Source organism: Chamaea fasciata, unplaced genomic scaffold (genome assembly GCF_029207755.1).
Source record: "Chamaea fasciata isolate MVZ Bird 193981 ecotype frontalis unplaced genomic scaffold, bChaFas1.0.hap1 SCAF_3, whole genome shotgun sequence".
Classification (NCBI taxonomy): domain Eukaryota; kingdom Metazoa; phylum Chordata; class Aves; order Passeriformes; family Sylviidae; genus Chamaea; species Chamaea fasciata.
In genome coordinates, this window is record NW_027094088.1 from 15,804,818 (window position 1) to 15,822,715 (window position 17,898).

The 17,898-nt window shown below is 38.2% G+C and overlaps 1 protein-coding gene across 6 annotated transcripts in view; it reads left to right on the top strand.

Annotated features, from left to right (window-relative positions):
- Positions 1 to 17,898, top strand: part of LCLAT1 (lysocardiolipin acyltransferase 1) — a 112,174-nt gene that overhangs the window by 55,493 nt on the left and 38,783 nt on the right. For all 6 annotated transcript variants that reach the window (XM_066178127.1, XM_066178129.1, XM_066178131.1 and 3 more), the window contains one exon: positions 5,780 to 5,896. In XM_066178127.1, coding sequence (XP_066034224.1) covers positions 5,780 to 5,896 — 117 coding nt within the window. The remainder of the gene's footprint in view (positions 1 to 5,779; positions 5,897 to 17,898) is intronic.

Consider the following 17,898-nt stretch of genomic DNA (forward strand, 5'->3'; position numbering starts at 1 on the left):
AAGTAAGACTGTATTTATATATGGGCTACTGCCTGACTTTAAGGTGGTGAAGTACTTTGCTGTGGAAGATGATGCATAAATAAATTTTAGAAATAGTAATGTCACGAACCCTGAACATTGTATTTGCAGGCTGGATTGTATAGAGGCTGAGGTAATAATTGTGTAATTGTATACTTATTTCTGATAGGTTGGCCATCTTTTCACTCTGGAGTACTTGAAGGTTAAAGCTCAAAGGTATTTTATTGTAATTGCTTAAAAAGAAGCCCTCAGCAGTTAAACATGTGGCCAGACTTTCTGAAGCCCTGAAGAAAACAAAACAACCATGAATGAGTCTCATGCTTCCGGAAAGCTGGAATACAACCCACCATATTGCCTGTTCTTTTGTTTCTCTTGCTGTTCCTTACAAGATTGTTTGTAGCAATTCTTCAGAAAGCAGTGACAGAAAAAAAAAAAAAGTTACTGTGTTGCTCTGTGCCTGGTAAAGCCTCATTTGCTCTGGATTTGTGTGTGCATCCCTGTATGTGGTCCTTTCTTCACGCCAGCTGCTCCTTTTTCCGTGTGTTCCTTTCCGTGTGACATTTCCTCCACAAAGCTCTTGCCGCTGCCTGGGCAAGAGGCGGCGTTGCTGTGGCTGCCCCTGGCCCGTGCCTGTGTCACCCAGTGGACTCTGCATGCTGTGCTGAGAGCCCTGGCACACCAACAGCCATGGAACCTGCCCTGGATTCTCCCTTTTTCACATCTCTACTCTCAGAAGCTTCCCTTTACCCAGTTTTTTCTAAAGCTTCTGCTGGGCTGGATTATCTTTGAATCTCTTGTCCCTGATAAACTTTGTTTGCAGGGGACAATAGCTTCAAAAGTCAAGGGGAACAAACAGGTGGACAGAGTGTGATTGCACAGAGCTTTTTTCCTTGAGGAACAACTAAAAATCAAGTAGGAAAGCTTGCTGAAGTTCACATTTTGGCAGGAATGATGTGATGTGGATGACAGAAGGTAGCAATGAACTGCAACTGGATTTTTAACTTTTCTAGTGAATGTGATATGCTTTGGAAGTACAAAGAAATATTGGTAAGAAGCCCTGGTAGGGGTTGCTCTAACATGGAACAGGTTGAAAGTAGCACAAGTAAGGAAAAGTGCTTCATTTTTTCTCAAAATATTAACTGAGCCAATAAAGCTTTATCATTTCTATGGAAATCTCTAATAGAAAAATGAGGATTTTATTTATTTATTTAATATGAGAGACTTTTGGAGTATTCATTTATTCTTTCACTGTCTGGCACTAATATAATTTGAGAGTACTTGAAGTCATAAAAGGACATGCATGTTTTTATCAGCATGCTTTTATCACAAGTGAAATTAAAGGAAAAGGTAGTACTTAATATCAAATTTCAGCTCACAAACTAAAAATATTATTTTACGAAAAAATTAAATTAATTAATTTTATGCATAGCTTTTCAGAAACAAAAGCAATTTAGCTTCTTTAAAATCTGTAACTCCAAAATCAAGGAAATGGGTTAGCATCATTTCTTCCTTCAGCTACTTCAAATGTAATTTTGAAGTGTGGTACTTCTAGAAAGTGCTAACTTTGAGCTTTTCCAGTAATTTTAGAGTGAGGCAAGTGGGATTTGGAGAAAAACAGGAAAAAATGTAATCAAATTATTTACCAGAGGTGGCACAGGACCACAAGAAAAAAAAAGGAAGTTTTGGCCAGAATCCTTAAATTCTTTTTTCTTTTGTGTAGTTTGATAGTTGCTCTACAGAAGTGTCTAAAGACTCAAATAAACTGGATGGTTGTACCTGTCATGAGCCCAAAGAATATGCTCTGAGAGGCTGCATGCATTAGCTGAAGGAGATGAGCGGGTTGAGGCAAGTGGTGTGAGACCTGAGGAGACAGAGCATGAAGCACCTCTGGAAATGTCCCACATCTCCCTCAATTGATAAACTGGCAGATTTCCATAAAAATAGCTTTTTCTCCTTATTCTTTAACAGCAAATAGAACCAGTGGGTTAAAATACTCCTAAAGGGAGTGCTGAGCAAAAACTTGGGGAGTAAATTTGCTTTCACCTAAATACAGTGTAAGAAAGAAAATACTTGTTCCTAGAAAGCAACACTTGCTCAACTTTTCAGAGGGTTTGGTGATAAGGGGACATTACCTGTAGCCAACCAAATGATGTGAGTGGCCTTTTGAGACTGAGGCAAACCAAGTACATTTCCAGGCCCTTTTTCAGGACCTGCTTGATGCTATTTCTGTTGGTAGTTTGGAAGAAAAGAACATATGTTTCCTCATTTTAAGGAAGTTGTTAGGCATCTTTCACATTTTTTTATTATTCCACCTAAGACTCTTATAAACTAGCCTGTGGAACAGTAAGACATCTGCATAAGTTTTGCAGCACTGACAGTGTAGCCTGGTCTATTGATTAAGGGATTTTAAAGAGGCGTTTGTTGTGTGAATTCCCTCAAGTTGCAGAGGATATAAAAATGGGTTTCTAATTTCCTGGATCAGTTTTCTAACCTCTAGGTTTCTTAGAATGGTGAGCATTGCATGTTCTGCCTTTTGTTGGCTCTGGTTCTGAGCACAGCAGAATTTGCTCTGAATCTCCCCCCCAGAAGTTTGGGCACTGGTGTCTGGCACAAGGATCCCAAACAGCAGTGGGCACCAAGGTCCTTACATGGATGAGATGGCAGTCAGAGCATTTAGTCATAAGCAATAAAAGAGTAAGAAACCGATTTCTTTCCAGTGCCAAGATTACGGGAGAGGGAGGAAGGGCATCATTCCTACATTTTTTGTAGAGTAGAGAGTTATCCTGCCCTTGCTTTCAGTATATCATCAAAGCACATTGACCTTTCTGACTTGCTGTAATAAATAATGTTTAATGCACAAAGACCTGTGGCTTTATAGTTGTTAGGAAGGGGAGAGGGAGATGATTTTTCCAGATGACAATGATCGTTGTATTAGCTGGGAGCATTATTCTAGTTGTAAAACCCCATTACACTAGGGTCATGCAAAAGGGGAGGGGAGCAGTCTCTGTTATATAAAACTTACAGTCCAGAGGCAAGACAGGCATACAAATGTCAGGAAATAGCTGAACAGTGTTGGCCAGTGTGCCGATGTCCAGCTGTTCACACATTTCAGAAAGGCAGTGTAGTAAAGGGAAATTTGGAAGATGTTTTGCAGATGTTTACAATGAGTTCTTTCCAAGTACTGAGAGGAAGTTTGAAGATGATTACTTCAAGGCAGTGGGCACTGGAGGTCCCAGATTTTTCTTGCAGCATCAATGAGGTTTTACTCAGAGAATGTAAGTGCCCTTTCACTCCTTGGTTATCCTTTGGTACAAGTAGGAGTGTTTTGCAAACACCAAGGAGTTCATTTTCTTGCTCCCTCTGAAGTAAAGTGCTAGTGAGCAGACATGCAGAGAGAGTTTTTCTGAGTGCTTGTTAACTGGGTGCAGTTTGAGATGCTTAAAACTTAGAGGTTTTTTTTCAGACTGCTTAACACTATGTATATTTATACGGCACTTGTGTCTCAAAGCTCTGATTGACTTGATTTGCAGATTGCAAATTTTCTGAAGTGAAACCCAAACTTGGATATGCTGAAAATGAAGAAGATGATACTTCTGTTCTTTGGAAACAACAATACATTACCTTAAGGACTTTTGTCATACTTTAATTTAAAACATTTTACTGGCATCATCCCAGAATCTGGGAAGGAACTATTGATTTGGGTGTTTTTTATAAGAACATGGTTGGTCATCAGTGTAATTTCTTAGAAAATAGTTTTAGTTCTTGAGCTAATACTGGTGCATCTAAGAGGTAGAACCTGTTTTTTTTGGAGGAGCATTTAATAATTACCAGATTACTGTTGCCTCTTCAACCATTCCAAGTCTGGCTCATGGCTCACTTTGCAAGTTTTGCCTTTGCAGTGGAAGTCTTTGCTGATTCAGAATAGTCATTTGCAGTATTGAATGGAGTAGTAGTTGAGCAGACAAAAACAGATATTCTGACCATGTGGTTGAAGACACAATGTATATGTCCAAGGGAAGATAAATTTAAGTTACATAGCCAAGTGTAATTTTAGTATTTCACACATTCTGTAATTTTAGCAATGCTTTTTGAAGTTGTAATATTTTTCAAGTACTTGTACGTTTTGGGAATTTGGCAAGAATTAAATCTTTGGATCCTCTTTGCTGAATCACTTGCTTGGCTACTGTGCAACAACTTTCCTTTCCAACAAATCACATGGTCAGGAAATCTGTGCAGTGAATCTTAAGGCTTTCATGTATGAAAAGCAGCACTCTTAGGCATGGAAACAGAAGGTCACATGGAAAAAATACTTAGTATAGTGATATGTTATAGCATTTATTAATTGGCAGACAAACCTTTAGGAGAGGCACCAGCATTTTTGATAAATAAAGAGGTCATATAATTTAGGGGAAAAAAGAAGGGTGGGGGAATGTTGCATTACAGCAAAAAGGAAATTTCTCACGGCTGTTGATCTGTTCACTTGTGCTATTGTGCCTTTACAGGAAAAAATTATGAGGATTGTAAAAGGAAGGATTTATCTCTAAGTATCACTTCTGTTAAATGATTAAACAGCGATATGTTTTCCATTACTTTATCTCCCATCTCTGTTAAGCTTAACTGTGGACCCTTAAAGAAGGGTTTTTTCTGCTTTAAAAAAAATTAGATTGCTTGAGCAGTGATTTTTTTTTTCCCATACATCTGTTGCTGGGATTTTGTCTTTTAAGCACCTGTAAGACTTCATAAATATGAGTTATTAAATAAGTTATTTGATCAAATTGATTTTTGCCATGTTGCCAAGGGAACACTGCATATTTCCATTGCCTTTTGGCCCCAGGGGAGGCATGCAGGACCCACAGTAAAGAACTGACTGTAGCCAGCAAAGTCCATTTGACTGTTGTCTGAGGCTGCTTGGAAGAGCCTCATGCACATCACAGGAGAACAAACTGCCTCCTCTCCACCTGTCTCCAGAAGTTTTTGCTTTGGTGTCCATGTCTTCCTTGCTTAGTGGCCTCTCTTAGCTACAGCCCAGGAAAGCCTTTGGTTTTCTCATGAGAGGTTTTTGCTTACCAGAGGTTTGAAACAGGTTTGTCATGGGGGTTTAGCCACGGTGCTTTCCAGCTGCCTTGTGTGTACTCTGTGTACAGTGGTAGGTGTGTGCTGTGGCACTGAGGTGCTTGGTCAAAAAGTTAAAATGGGGTAGGTATGCGTAGCGCAGGTTGATGAATAAAACGTGGCAAGTTCAGAATGAAGATGTAAAATGCCATTTTAAGGTATTAGATTAACGGCTTTCCTCTTTTTAATGCTTTCTTTCTGAAATAAGTTTAATGTGGTTAAACACTAACTTCAAGGTATTTCTGTTCGTAATGTCATTTCTACCTTACTGTGTGTTGTGCCTTTGAGTTGAAAAAAACCCCAAAACACGATTGAGCCAATTACTATATTTTACTGTAGAATGGGTACTGAAGTGTACAGAGAAGTATTAACAGACTATTAATTTTTAAATTTCAGATTGCAGTTGATAAGTATGAAAGATTTGCTGATGATTTGCTAAAATTAAACGAGAGGGTAAAAAGGCTTTTCTTGCAATCCACATGGCTCTTCCTCATACCATGGTATGGCCAACTGAAAGCACACTTGTGTCTGCCTCCACATCTGTACTGTGTGAGCTACTGTTGTACCCCTCCTGTCGTGTAATCATTCCATTTCATCCATGGTCTGCTTGCACAGTAACACAAAGTGGTGCTTCTCCTTCTCTCCTCAGCCAATACCAAAGCCCGCAGTAATGAATTTGCTGAGAAGAATGGACTTAGAAAATATGAGTACGTCTTACACCCGCGAACAACCGGATTCACCTTTGTGGTCGAGCGTCTGAGGGAAGGTAATCCTGCTCTGTCCTTATTTTCCTTTAAAATGATTGTAACATGGAGAGATTTGAGAGAGTTGATAACAGACACTGATATCATCAGGAGGTATGCAGTGAATGAAAGCAGCTTTTGTGTTGTTTTGTTTTAAATATTTTAGCTTGTCTAGTGGTGTCACCTCAGAAAACTAGTGGAAAAAATCCCAAGGAAGTTCAGCCTGTACCGTCCTCAACCCTAAGTGGGTGGCTGACACTGAACACACAGGCATGTATGTCACTGCCCCCTCTGAAAAGGCTTCTGGGTTTAAGTTTGAGAGCAGAGTAAATGAATTGTTATGTTAAATGGACAAGGGGAATGCACAGCAGCATAGAAATGCAGCAAGTCAGCTGCCCAGTGCTGCCAGATGTTTTGGGTGAAGGTGACTTAGAGAAGTAGTGTGAAATACTAATTGTGCTGCTTGGCAGGGTGGTGGGCAAGAGAATGTGTGATACTTGCTTTTTATCCAGAAGTGGTTTTCCATCCCAGTACTAATCTAGGGATCAGGGTTGGGTCCCTTTTATCAGGAGAACAGAGTATGAAGATGTGACTGTTGCATTGAGATGTCTGGGAGTTGTTTTGGGAATGAGCATTTTGATGAGGTTTGGGGCCATCAGGATGTAACCTTTAAATGGTACAGATGTGGCAGGGATTCAGGTACAGATGAGTGAATATTTGCAGGATATATGGTCGAAGAAAATAAACATGTACAGTAGATACGAAGTGACATTTTTATAGGCTGGTTCTTCAGGGAAAAGCAATTCTAGATCTTTAACACATGCTGGTTATTTTGACTGCCAAGAGAAGTTTGAGATTATTAAAAAGAATGGGGCCTGCTGGTAGTTTTTTTGCTAGCTGGAATCTTTGCTTGGATTTTTGAAGCAGAACTGGCTTGCATTTTACCTGCCTCCCCTTAAGCAGATACCCTAGAATCACTGCAAGCCCTTCAGAATTTTGTCCAGATGGACAATCCTATGTACCTATTTGACCCTATTACTATTGCACATTCAGAGCTGGACACCTTAGATTTTCACCTCTCTTGAATTTTTATTGCTCAATTTGCTGTAGTAAAAAAATTTGCCACATACACAGTTTCAAAAGCTTGCTTTACTTAAAACTTCACAGCATTAAGTTAACCTAGTGCATAACAGTATTTCAAACCTGGAATAAATTTTTTGGTTAAAGAAATGTTTTCAATTCGAAATATTAATAACTTAAAAAATGTCTGTATTTGCTGCAGGAACAAGCTTTGTGGTTTACAGTAATTTTCTAATTTTATAAAAAGGCTTTTCTCTTCCATTGCTCTGTGAGCAATCTTTGTAAATTAGGGTGTTGGGTGATAAAAAGGAAAATATTTGAGGCTGATTAACTGATTTTATGCAGTAGAAAGCTGGGGAAAAACAGTAACAGTCCAGTCTTTGAAGTGGTTTTACATCTCCTTTTTATTTAAGGCAGGCAAATATTGTGTGAAATATTAATGTCCCTTTTGTGTTGAATTTACTAGAGATTGGGTACTTGGATAGGCATCGTAAGCTATATATATTATAAGTGTATGCTCTTATGTAATAAATTATGTGTGAGAAAGTAGTTCAAGTAGCATTTTAAAGTACTTGGTTATTACTTGTTAATTTAAGAATTGATTTTCAACTGCTTCCAAGTGTGCAAAATGGGGACTGTTTATGATGAAGAGTTTTGGGGTTTTTTTAATATATATACAACCCAACAGGAGTTGCTGGACTTTAAAATACTTTGGTATATTATATAGATGTGCAAATCTATATCCATCTCTGTCTTTTCATCTGTACAATATAGATACCAAGGTTGATATTCAGATGCAGATGACCTAGTTGATACCTGGTGTTATTGTGCAGCTCTGACTTGAGTTGTAACTTAAACTGATAGAATGCCTTTTTTTACAATCCTAATTTCTGATACTAGCAGTAATAAATAAAAACCAGGACTGTCAAGGGCTATAGTGTTAACCTGAGACCCTATTTCTGAACTGTGTTAATGCTACAATCATAATAATAATCATAAAACCAGATTTATTTTCTTTTTTTATTCCTCATAACTGCAGACACAAGGCAGTGTGTGTGAGACTTTAAAATGCAGGAGGGAGTGGTGGAGATTTTAACATCATGTTTACGTCTTTGAAAGTAGTTTTGTGCATAGATGACAACCTTATTGCCATATAGCTCTCCTGTGAATACATTTTGGCTCGTGGCAGTTTTCCATTCCTGAGGCTCAAGTGTCTTTTCTTCAGGCCTGAGTACATTATTTTGCTCCAAAAATAGGTTGATAAAAAGAGGGGGAAAATGTCATTGGAAGTTTAACTGCTTTTCAAACATTGAAGAAACTAATTTAATTTGGCAAGAAGCCTGATTAATATGCATCACAAGCTGTAGCATGAAAGAATTACCAGTTATTATATAAAAATAGTTATTAGTGACTCTTTTGATTAGGAAGTGAAGAATCAGGTGAAAATAACCTTCAATAAAATTTTGCCTGTGTCTGCACAAAGGAGTTTACTCCTGGAGGAATCACTGTCTGCACCCTGCCAGCATAAACCAAGCAGTTACCTGTGCTTTGCTTTCCGTAGGTGGCAAAAAGCTCTCAAACTCCCCTGGCTGGCTTCTCCCTCTTATATGATAATTATTTCAACTGCTTGGTCTCTTTGCCCCACAGATGCTGCTATGATGGTTTCTAAGTCACTGCTGAGATTATGGGAGCTAAGAAAAAAAGATCTATATGATGTCTACCAAAAAGCAATAAAAGTTGTTTAGATAATACATCTCCTTGGCTTTTGAGTCATGCCTTTTCTTTGCCCAGTCTGGTTCTTCTAAGTGGTAGGTCTTCCCTCCTAAGCTGACTCTTCTAAACAGAAACCCACATAGAAGCTGACTGTTTTTTTCTTTCATTATGCTCAGATGCCAAAACAGTGAAAATAATATTTTATTTTTAAATGATCGCATTATTGTTTTCTCATTCATAGAAATCATAGAATCACCCAAGAGTAAACACAGACTATGAACATGCTTTAGATATATCATTAATAATATATTTACTCAGGAGAATAAGGACTGCAGCTGTTGCTAGTTTTCAAGCAAGAAATACCTGGTTGATTGACTATTGATGGACAGCTAAGAGAAATAAAATAGGTGATTTGCTTCTTTCTAATTCTGTTCACTTGATTAAGTGAATCATTTGTCTTGTCTGAGCTGTAAGGAATCCTGATTTTAATTAGCACCTGATAAAAAACTACTAGAGAATTTTGCTGTATTTTTTTGGGGAACAAGGGTGAATGTGTTTTGAAAGACAAAGTAAGAACATGTGAGTGAGCAACAGAAAGTGAATTCAGGCTCCAAACTGAGGATTGGTCATTACTTTTTTTAATTCATCCCTCTCTTTAACCATCTTCTAAAATCATATTTAATCCTTTTTCTTCTTAAGCCTGAAATTTAGAGTAGATGTTTTGTATGGAGTTATTTTTGGCAGAACTTGGGTTAAGGTAGCTCATCTCCTTTTACAAAATGTGGGACTTCGAAAAGAGATGAAATGTGAAGGAATTTAAATAAGACTTTTATAAAATCATGCTTTTAACAACGTTGATTTAAAACATTTGTGGTTTGTATAATGTTCTTGAAGATCCAATTTGTGAGATCTTTCTATAAGAGGACAGGAGGTTACTCAGAAATAACGTATAGGTTTTCAGACCTGTTTGTATTTTATAAAGTTTTTTTCTGAGGTGTCAAATGACACTGAAAGTTCAGCTGACTTGAATGCTCAGTTTCAAAGTGATGGAAAATAAATTTGGTTTGATTTGATTCAATATTGTTTGGATTCATTGAATTACATATATTATCTTGGCATAATATCTGTAATTGTAGCCAAATAGTCTGTCAGGAGAAAATAGCTGTTTGCGAATGTTTTCTTAAAATTGCTTCATGGCTTTTAAGCATTTTCTCAGGACTAAATAAACAGTAAGTGTTAAGACAGAGCTAATGCTTTAAAGCATCATTAGAAGATTATTCATGCTTTTGTAGAGAATCATTTCTGCCAACATTAAATTTAAACTGACCTCTTTTTGACACTTCCTCTATAGCCATCAACAGTCTTTAATGGCTGGATACATTGGACTGGATGTTCCCATTATGGAGTTTATATTTTACTGGTTGTACAGTATAATGGCTAGTCAGAATTAGTTGTCTTATTATATTATATAGTATTTCAGCTTTGAATTTATTTCTGGTGCATAATTAGCCAGCTGAAAACAATATTGCAGATAACATCTGCCAACTGCAGCATCCCAAAATAAACAAAGATACAAATTTAACATGCTTGCCTTCATTGCAAATCCTTACTGATGGAAAGAAACTGTGATTCTCATTCTTTTTCCATGATTGGTTCAGAATTGATAGTTTTGCCCTAAAATTAATGTTTATACACACAGAGTTGAAACTAGTCTCCATCTTCTAATGCTTGTACCTGGGTTTTACCGTTGCTTCAGTAATTACGTGCAGGTATTCCAAACTGATTCATTGCTAGGGTAGGAAAGTTTTCTTTAGGTGTTCAGTCCTGGTTATCTATATATAAAACTGTGTAAATGTTTTAATTCTGGGATGCTTAGTGACTATTATGTAGATTCAGTAGTATTGTTAGAGTATCCAGATATGAATATTTATGTACTGAATTATTCATGGCATTTATTTGGGTTCTTGTGCAATTTGCTTACGTGGCACTTTTGAGCTAATAATGTAGGGAGATAGTTTGTGATTTGCAGATCATTGTAGAAGGCAGTCAACAGGAGGTGATGATTAACAGTTCCTGAAAGCTGACACATGGTTTGGCTCCCCTTTGCTGAGGTGTGAAGTAGCCAGGGTTCGGTAGCAGGTCTTCGTGAGCAGTGCCTGGCCATCCTTGCTAAGCACCAGGGGTATTTATTAATGAAACCCTTCGGTTTGAAATTGCCAGAGTTGATGAGCTCCCAGAGTTTTTTTTTTCTTACTCTGACTTTGAAAGAGAGGCAGGAGATTGCTTGTATGAGTTGATGAAACATCAGTGAGAAATGCTTACAGCTTACAAGATAGGTGCCATTTGTTCTTTCAAACATAAATCAAAGTAATACCAATTTCTATGTGTGTTACATTTTTTAAAGTGAAAATGGATGCAAGTGTGAAAATCAGGTCTATTCATTGACTGAAATGTTCTGGCTATGGTAAGTGGGATATAGGAATGACTAAATGTACATATTAAATAAACTGCTTTTTATTTTGATTACATAGTTTCTTTCCTCTTCACATATATATTGGGTGAGGCATGTGGGTCTCGATCGTAGAACTGTCTGCTGAGTTACCTGCAGAGGTTTTATGTGCTCAAACAGAACTATAGCAGGACTGCAGCAGTTTCCAGGTTCATGCATATTTTGTCTTGTGTGTAACAAAGGTACAGGACATCGAAAGGCCCCACATCAAATGACAGAAAAGGTTAGATGTGTTGTTTCAAGGAAATTTAGCCTCCCTCTTTGTGACTGAACAGATTTCTGACTCCTAGAATTGTATGTTGGGCCACTGCCAAAATTTCTGTGGGTTTTGAAGAGGCCAGAGCTTGCACACTGACCAGCACTGCCTTCTCTTAGAGCAGCTCTTGCCTGTTTGTGCTGGTTGCTCGGTTGTGTAAACTAAAACCAGTCTGTTTTTGAAATAGGAAAACATAAGTGTCCACATCAGCCTTAGCTTTGGGTCCTCAATCAACTAATTTCACCCGTATGTCCATCGGATTTGCAGAGATTAAACAGCAGCTCTAAACCATCATTCCTTAATGCAAGGAAATTCTTGCTTCACGATTTCTTTTTCCTCTGTGCATGTGTTCCTCGCAGAGTCATGTTACTAAGTAGACTGATACTCTGAAATTACTGAGCTATTGTGAAAGAGCTTTGAGCAAGTTTTTAGCTGAAAATGCAGTATTAGAGCTTCACTGACTGTTGTAATTGATCTTCTGCTTTTGTGAGAATTGGATCCTGTGCATTAGCAGCATAGCCTTTGATACAGAAATATCAGTATGTAAATTGAAGCTTGCATGCTTTTTATGCCTTTTGTGTGTCAGTAAAAAATTCATACCATTACTTATTAAAAAAAAAAAAAGAAAAGCAGAGACCTTGTTCAAAAGCACGCTTTTATCACTGGGCATGTCTGTGAAATTCAGCAAAGCAGAAAATCGGATGCAGGCTGTTGTGCTTTATTGCAAACGCTGACAGTTGTCTCTGTACTCTGGAACATGGGAAAGGGCAGCTCGACTTTTTCCAGAATCATGTTAACCGCTGATGATTACCATGTCTTGCAGACATCTGCGTGTGTTGGCTGTGATGTACTTCTCAGAATGAGCACCAGCTTTCAGTGAGATATTTTCTGGCCTTTAGTACATGTTGAAGTTTCTGTTTCTCTTGTTTCACATCTTACTGGAGCAACATTCTACACTGCTCACCCCACCTCTGTGGAAAACAGTCCATTGTTTCAGTCCTCCTGGGAAAGATTTGCTTTTTCCTAACCACTCTTTTCTGTCAGTCCCCATCCTTTCCTCTTTCTACCCCCCACTGCTATTGAGAAGGGAGCACAGCCTTTCACTGGAGGGTTTATGGTGTAAGAATCACTGTTCATTTAATGTTTGCAGGGCGAGATGTAGCTGTTTGTGTCACCACACATCTGTGATATTCATCGGAAATATTTCAGGTTTTACATTCTCGAGCCTATCAAGGTCCACCTACTGCAGTGATTCCCTTGCAGTCTCTCACGTGTGAGTCATGGCTTGTGACAAGCAGATACACCATGCAGTGGATCATTTTCCATTCACCTCCTCACAGGTTATTAATAGTTGCAGTGGTAACCATACAAAAAAGTTATCATTTGCCAGCAGTTACCCCACAGTGGTATTAGAGCTTTCCACTGTTTTCCCTTGACTCAGAATACACAGTATCTGTGGTAACGATGTGGTAATGTTTGGCGAGTGTGGACTTTTTTAATTGCTTCAACTGGAGGCCTGGAACGATGTTAGCTCATCAGATTGCAAATGTAAAAACAAAGTGTGGCCACAGATGTGTTCAGGAAAAATGATTTTTCAGGAAAAACTAGCATTATTTTTTTCAAAATAATGAAAATGTTCCTGCCCTTTGATTTTAATCTAATGTTTATCTCCTCTTGAAGATATTTTTAAGAAAGGTTTTTCTAGTAGTTAATGTGCTTTGACTAGGTGGTGGACCAGGAGTGTGAGTAATAAGATGTATCCTCTGGTCTAGACTGGGTCAGCATCTCTCTGGGTGTGTGTTTTCAAAGGTCGCTCATCAATTTGAGTGTTTTAAATACTGAGCTTTATGGTTGTTTTTAAAGACTTACTACAGACAATAGGTGAGCCTGAGGTAAAGTACAAGTTAATTAATTACTGCTCATTCTTGTTAGCCAATGATCCAAGAATTTGCAGGTGATGTTGGTTGGATTGGTAGCATATTTAATTGTTGCCAAAGTTGAAATTAATTCCCATGAACAGAAGAATAGTATTGGCATCAATTTGTTTCACATTCTATTACCAGATGCTTTTCACAGCTTACCCATTTCTGCTCTGTTTATTAGTAAGGCAGATAATTGCTTCAAGCAGTCTTGAGTAGAGAGGGACCTAAACATACTTTTTCCATACTCTCTTGTTCTTTTTTTTTTTTAACTGCTTTAGTTTCCGTTAGGAGATGATGTTTCCTGATGTGGTTTATTAGAAAAATAGCAGCATCTACAGGCTGAATAGACTAATCCCAAATCAAGACTCCTATTGTAAAGGAGATTCTCAGGCATGTTTTTTGGATTCTCCACTCTTCCACTTTTTGCAGATGCTAGCTGTTTTTATTTCCAGCTGCATTAAGGTTGCTGCAAATGTGTTTTGTGTATTCCTGATAACCACTTTTCTGTATGAGTAATTACTGGCAGGGGAGAAGGTCCATGGAGTATCATTTCAGTTACTGAAAATGTTGGAATCCTCAAATGTTCAGATATAGCCTCCAAATCTCTAAGAAAGTAATAAAACTTTCAATCTCATCTACTTGCAAAATATGCTGCTTATGTATCATTAAACGTTAAGTAGTTTGTTTCTTTCATTCCTTTCTGCTGTTGAAGCTTCAGCTCTCCTTCCCTTTGCCCTCCTCCCAGTCCCCTGCCACTATTTTCAAGATATAAAAAATGAGCCCAGCATCAGACTTTTCCGAACTGACTCAGACCCCTGAGTTTAGCAATCGTTTGCAAGGCTCTGCTCCGGAGATGTTGCGAGCAGTGCCACAGCCATGAATCCTGGATGTTGCTATGGGACTGATGCTGAAAAATGAAAAACATCAGAGGGCAGAGGAGCTTGGGAAAAATTGTAGTAGAGCATAAATGCTTTTTAAAATAGATTTTTATCAAAACATAAACTTCAGCATAAATTCAACTCTACACCTCATTCATCACTTTATATGTAATCTGAAATATTCCTGTCTTTGAAAATTACTTTGTCAACCTTTTTCTGAACTGCAGGATTCGGAGGGCAGGAAATAAGGTCTCAGCTCTCTGTGTTCTCAGTAAATGCTGGTAGGATATAGGAAGGGTTTCCCTTTACTGCCTGTGTGCCATGCCAGTAATTTGAAGTGCAACATGCATTTAGTGTTTTAATGAAGTATATTACAGCTGTAGGGTTTGAATATATTTTCCCATAAATTCGTTTATTTGTAGAATGGTGACCAGTTAACAGCTGGAGAACTGTTAATACACGTTTACGGCAGTAATATCTCTCTCTATTTCATACCATTAAAAACAATATCTATAAATAAAGCATCTCTGAAATGCCGATCATCTATATTTAGACTTATGCAAAACTGTCGTTTCGTTTGCAAAATACTCATTGTTGCCCTTGGAGTCTGACAATAAAAAATAAATGCTCTTGATGATTATAAAATAATTCCAGAGGCGTGGACCTGAGCAGGGCTTCTCCTGGTCACCGGTCCTTGACTGCAGTGCTCTGAAAGGAGCCAGCCTGAGCTGATGGATTCTGGCATGGCAGATAGTAAGGACATCAATTAGGAGAAAAGAAGAGCATGCACAATAAATAAAAAGAAGAGAGGCATTTTCAAAATGCTTCAGAGACTTTGGAATTTGTGAGCAATGGCACGTTTGCGTTGCCTGGAAGTTGCTATGGGTACTGGCGTTTAAAAGCCAAACACAGAGGGCAGATCTTAGGGATATAAGTCCCGTTTAAGATCCTATAAGAATTGGTGTTCTTTTAAATTTGCTTTGGATGCTTTTGAAAAATCATCCCTCAAAAGGATTCTTTGTCTAAGTGCTCTGCAGTTTCATCCTGTCAGCAGCACCACTGTGATTTAACCAGTCGACTTCTGCCTTCACTTATCCAAAAAGCATTCCTACCAACAGACCTGAAAGCTCCCTGCCATTCTTTATCAGCCCTTTGCATGCCTGCTCTTGTAGCTTGTATCAGAGAATTAAATGAAACATATGCTCAGCAGCTCTGTGGCTCCTTCTTTCCTCCCCGTTGCTCACAACCCTGTCTGTGAGGCCTGTGTCGTTTTGAGGCAGGTGTTTTGTTTTGGTGTGTCTGAAACACCCATCTCACTGGTGTATAAGCTTTGTTGAAATAGGTAGCAGTTAAGCCACAGCTGTCTCAAACAGTGCACTCTGCATGCCCACGGCATTGCAAACATTTAATAAACCTGTTAATAATACATTCCAAACCATAGAGGCTGTGGAGATTCATCAGGATTTATGCTACCTGTGGTGCTGACAAATTCAGTTGACATTACACACTGAGACACACACGTAAGCATGCACTCGATGTTCAAATATATACATAATTTCTGATTTATAATAACAGTGTTGTACATTAGGATAGAATATTTTCAAAGGATTATTCTCCTCCTTGAAGGGATAAATTCTCTTGACTTTCAGTCTTGTGCCTCTTTGTATTCTGGCACATGTAATCAACCAGTAGCATATTCTTCTTCATCTCTTCTTGTTTGAACAGTAGTGGACAGCACAGAATTCATTAAAACTGAACAGCCAAAATGTTGATAGAATATAATGTGCCTGTGACTTAAATGGGGATTTTTCCTGTAAGGTGTGGTGTATTGTGTACATACAGAACTGTGTGTATGTGTAGAGAGGAGTTTTGGTGGCTGATTTCCATCCTTCTTGGCAAACTGTCTAGGATGAGGATCATATGGTAAAAACTCCATTAACACAATTACAGAAAACAAATCTTACTTAGCTTTTGTGAATTTATGCATAGGGATATATACCCCATGATTTTTTACAAGCAAAATGGGTTTATTTTGCCACTCCCTCTCAGCTGACTGAAAGCACCATGTGCCGACCAGGGCTGCTTTGCACCCAAACTGAAGAAAGAGATTGTTGTTCAGATTGAGTTTCACTGGCCTCTTGCTGGAGGCCCATTGCTGCCTCTGAGCTGGATGAGGGGAGGAACTCAATTGTAGGTACACATTGCTTGGAAACTGTTCAAGCATTTGTTATCAGGCTGCCCTGTCCTGATCTCCAAGTGAAACAGCCTCATATAGGGCACTGCTTCTTTTCAAAGTAACACAGGAGGAAAGTGTCAAGCATTCAGATTGCGTAACTAAATACTGAGAAATAGGAATTTCAGAAAGGGAGATTGAATGCAGCCCTCTGGTGGTGTTCGCTTTGGAACACGAGAACAAACGTGTTTTGCCAGTTTGGTATTTTCTTTGCTTAGAATGGCAAGCTTCTAACAAAGTATTTCATGCTTTTTCGTTTCAAATGACAGTAAGAAACAGTCAGAATGGAGAGCTTTTGCTGGCAGGGCTTTGAAGTTGATCTGCTGTGTGAGAAGCTGTGGAAGAATAAAGTAAATTCCATAATCTGTAATGTTCTCTGGAAGAGCCCAGGAGCTGTGAACCTGAGGAAATGCAGTTTCTCCCTAGGAGGAGGGTGGAATTCAGGGGTATCTGGTTGTAACTCCAGAAATGTTGCCTTCATTTTCAAATATTCTGTAGTAACTCTTTTGCAGCTGTTATTTCAGCATCGTTTTCTCAAAATATTTTGCTATCTAGAAACCCAATCTTAAGATATTTTCGTTATTTTAGCAGAAGAGTTGTGGCAAATATAAAAGGATGGAAGTAGTGGAGACAGATGAAAGAAATTAGAGGCTTGAAGATTCATACTTTCACAGCAGCACATACGTCCACATCTTGTGAATATAATAATGGGGTTTATGTCCATGAGTAATCCAGACTACACTTTGGGAAACAGTCTGTCAGAGATACTTGCGCATGGTTATGCAATAGGCATCTAGGTCTCAGATTTTGTTCTCCTAAAAAAAAAAAAAAAGGACAAAACTCCCCAAAACCAAGCAAAGAAATAAAAGACCACACAAAAGTTTTTTCTAATTTTCAAGTGATATATTTGTTTGTTAACTTTCACTACAAAATTTTACTTCTGCTTTATGGAGCAGAAATGTCACGTTGCTTTTCCTTCCTCGGAATTTGCCATGTATACCTGATGTGGAAAAAAATCAAGAGCTATCTTGAAAAGAAGCACCAGCATAGTTTTAATCCCAGAAGTATGACAGTTCACAATAATCATTCTCTGAAAAGTATTAAACACACTAAGAAACCAATTATAAATGAATAGGAACATGAACAGTATGCTAGTCAGGCTTTTGTCACAAAATAAACAAAGACTGTTGAGACCTGCATGTAAAATATATTTTGTCTGCTACTTTGCACACACTGTAGCTAAAATGGAAAATTCTGTAGAGCCGAATGATAGCACTAAGTGAATTGGCATTTGCAATTAGTTTTCCAGTGGTTTGGCAGTATTAATAATGCAGCAGAAGGACAGGATATCCTTCAACTAAGTCAGTATGAAAAAAGGTTTTCATTAGCATTACAATGAACTCTGAGAACCAGGTATTCTTATTCACAGGAAAT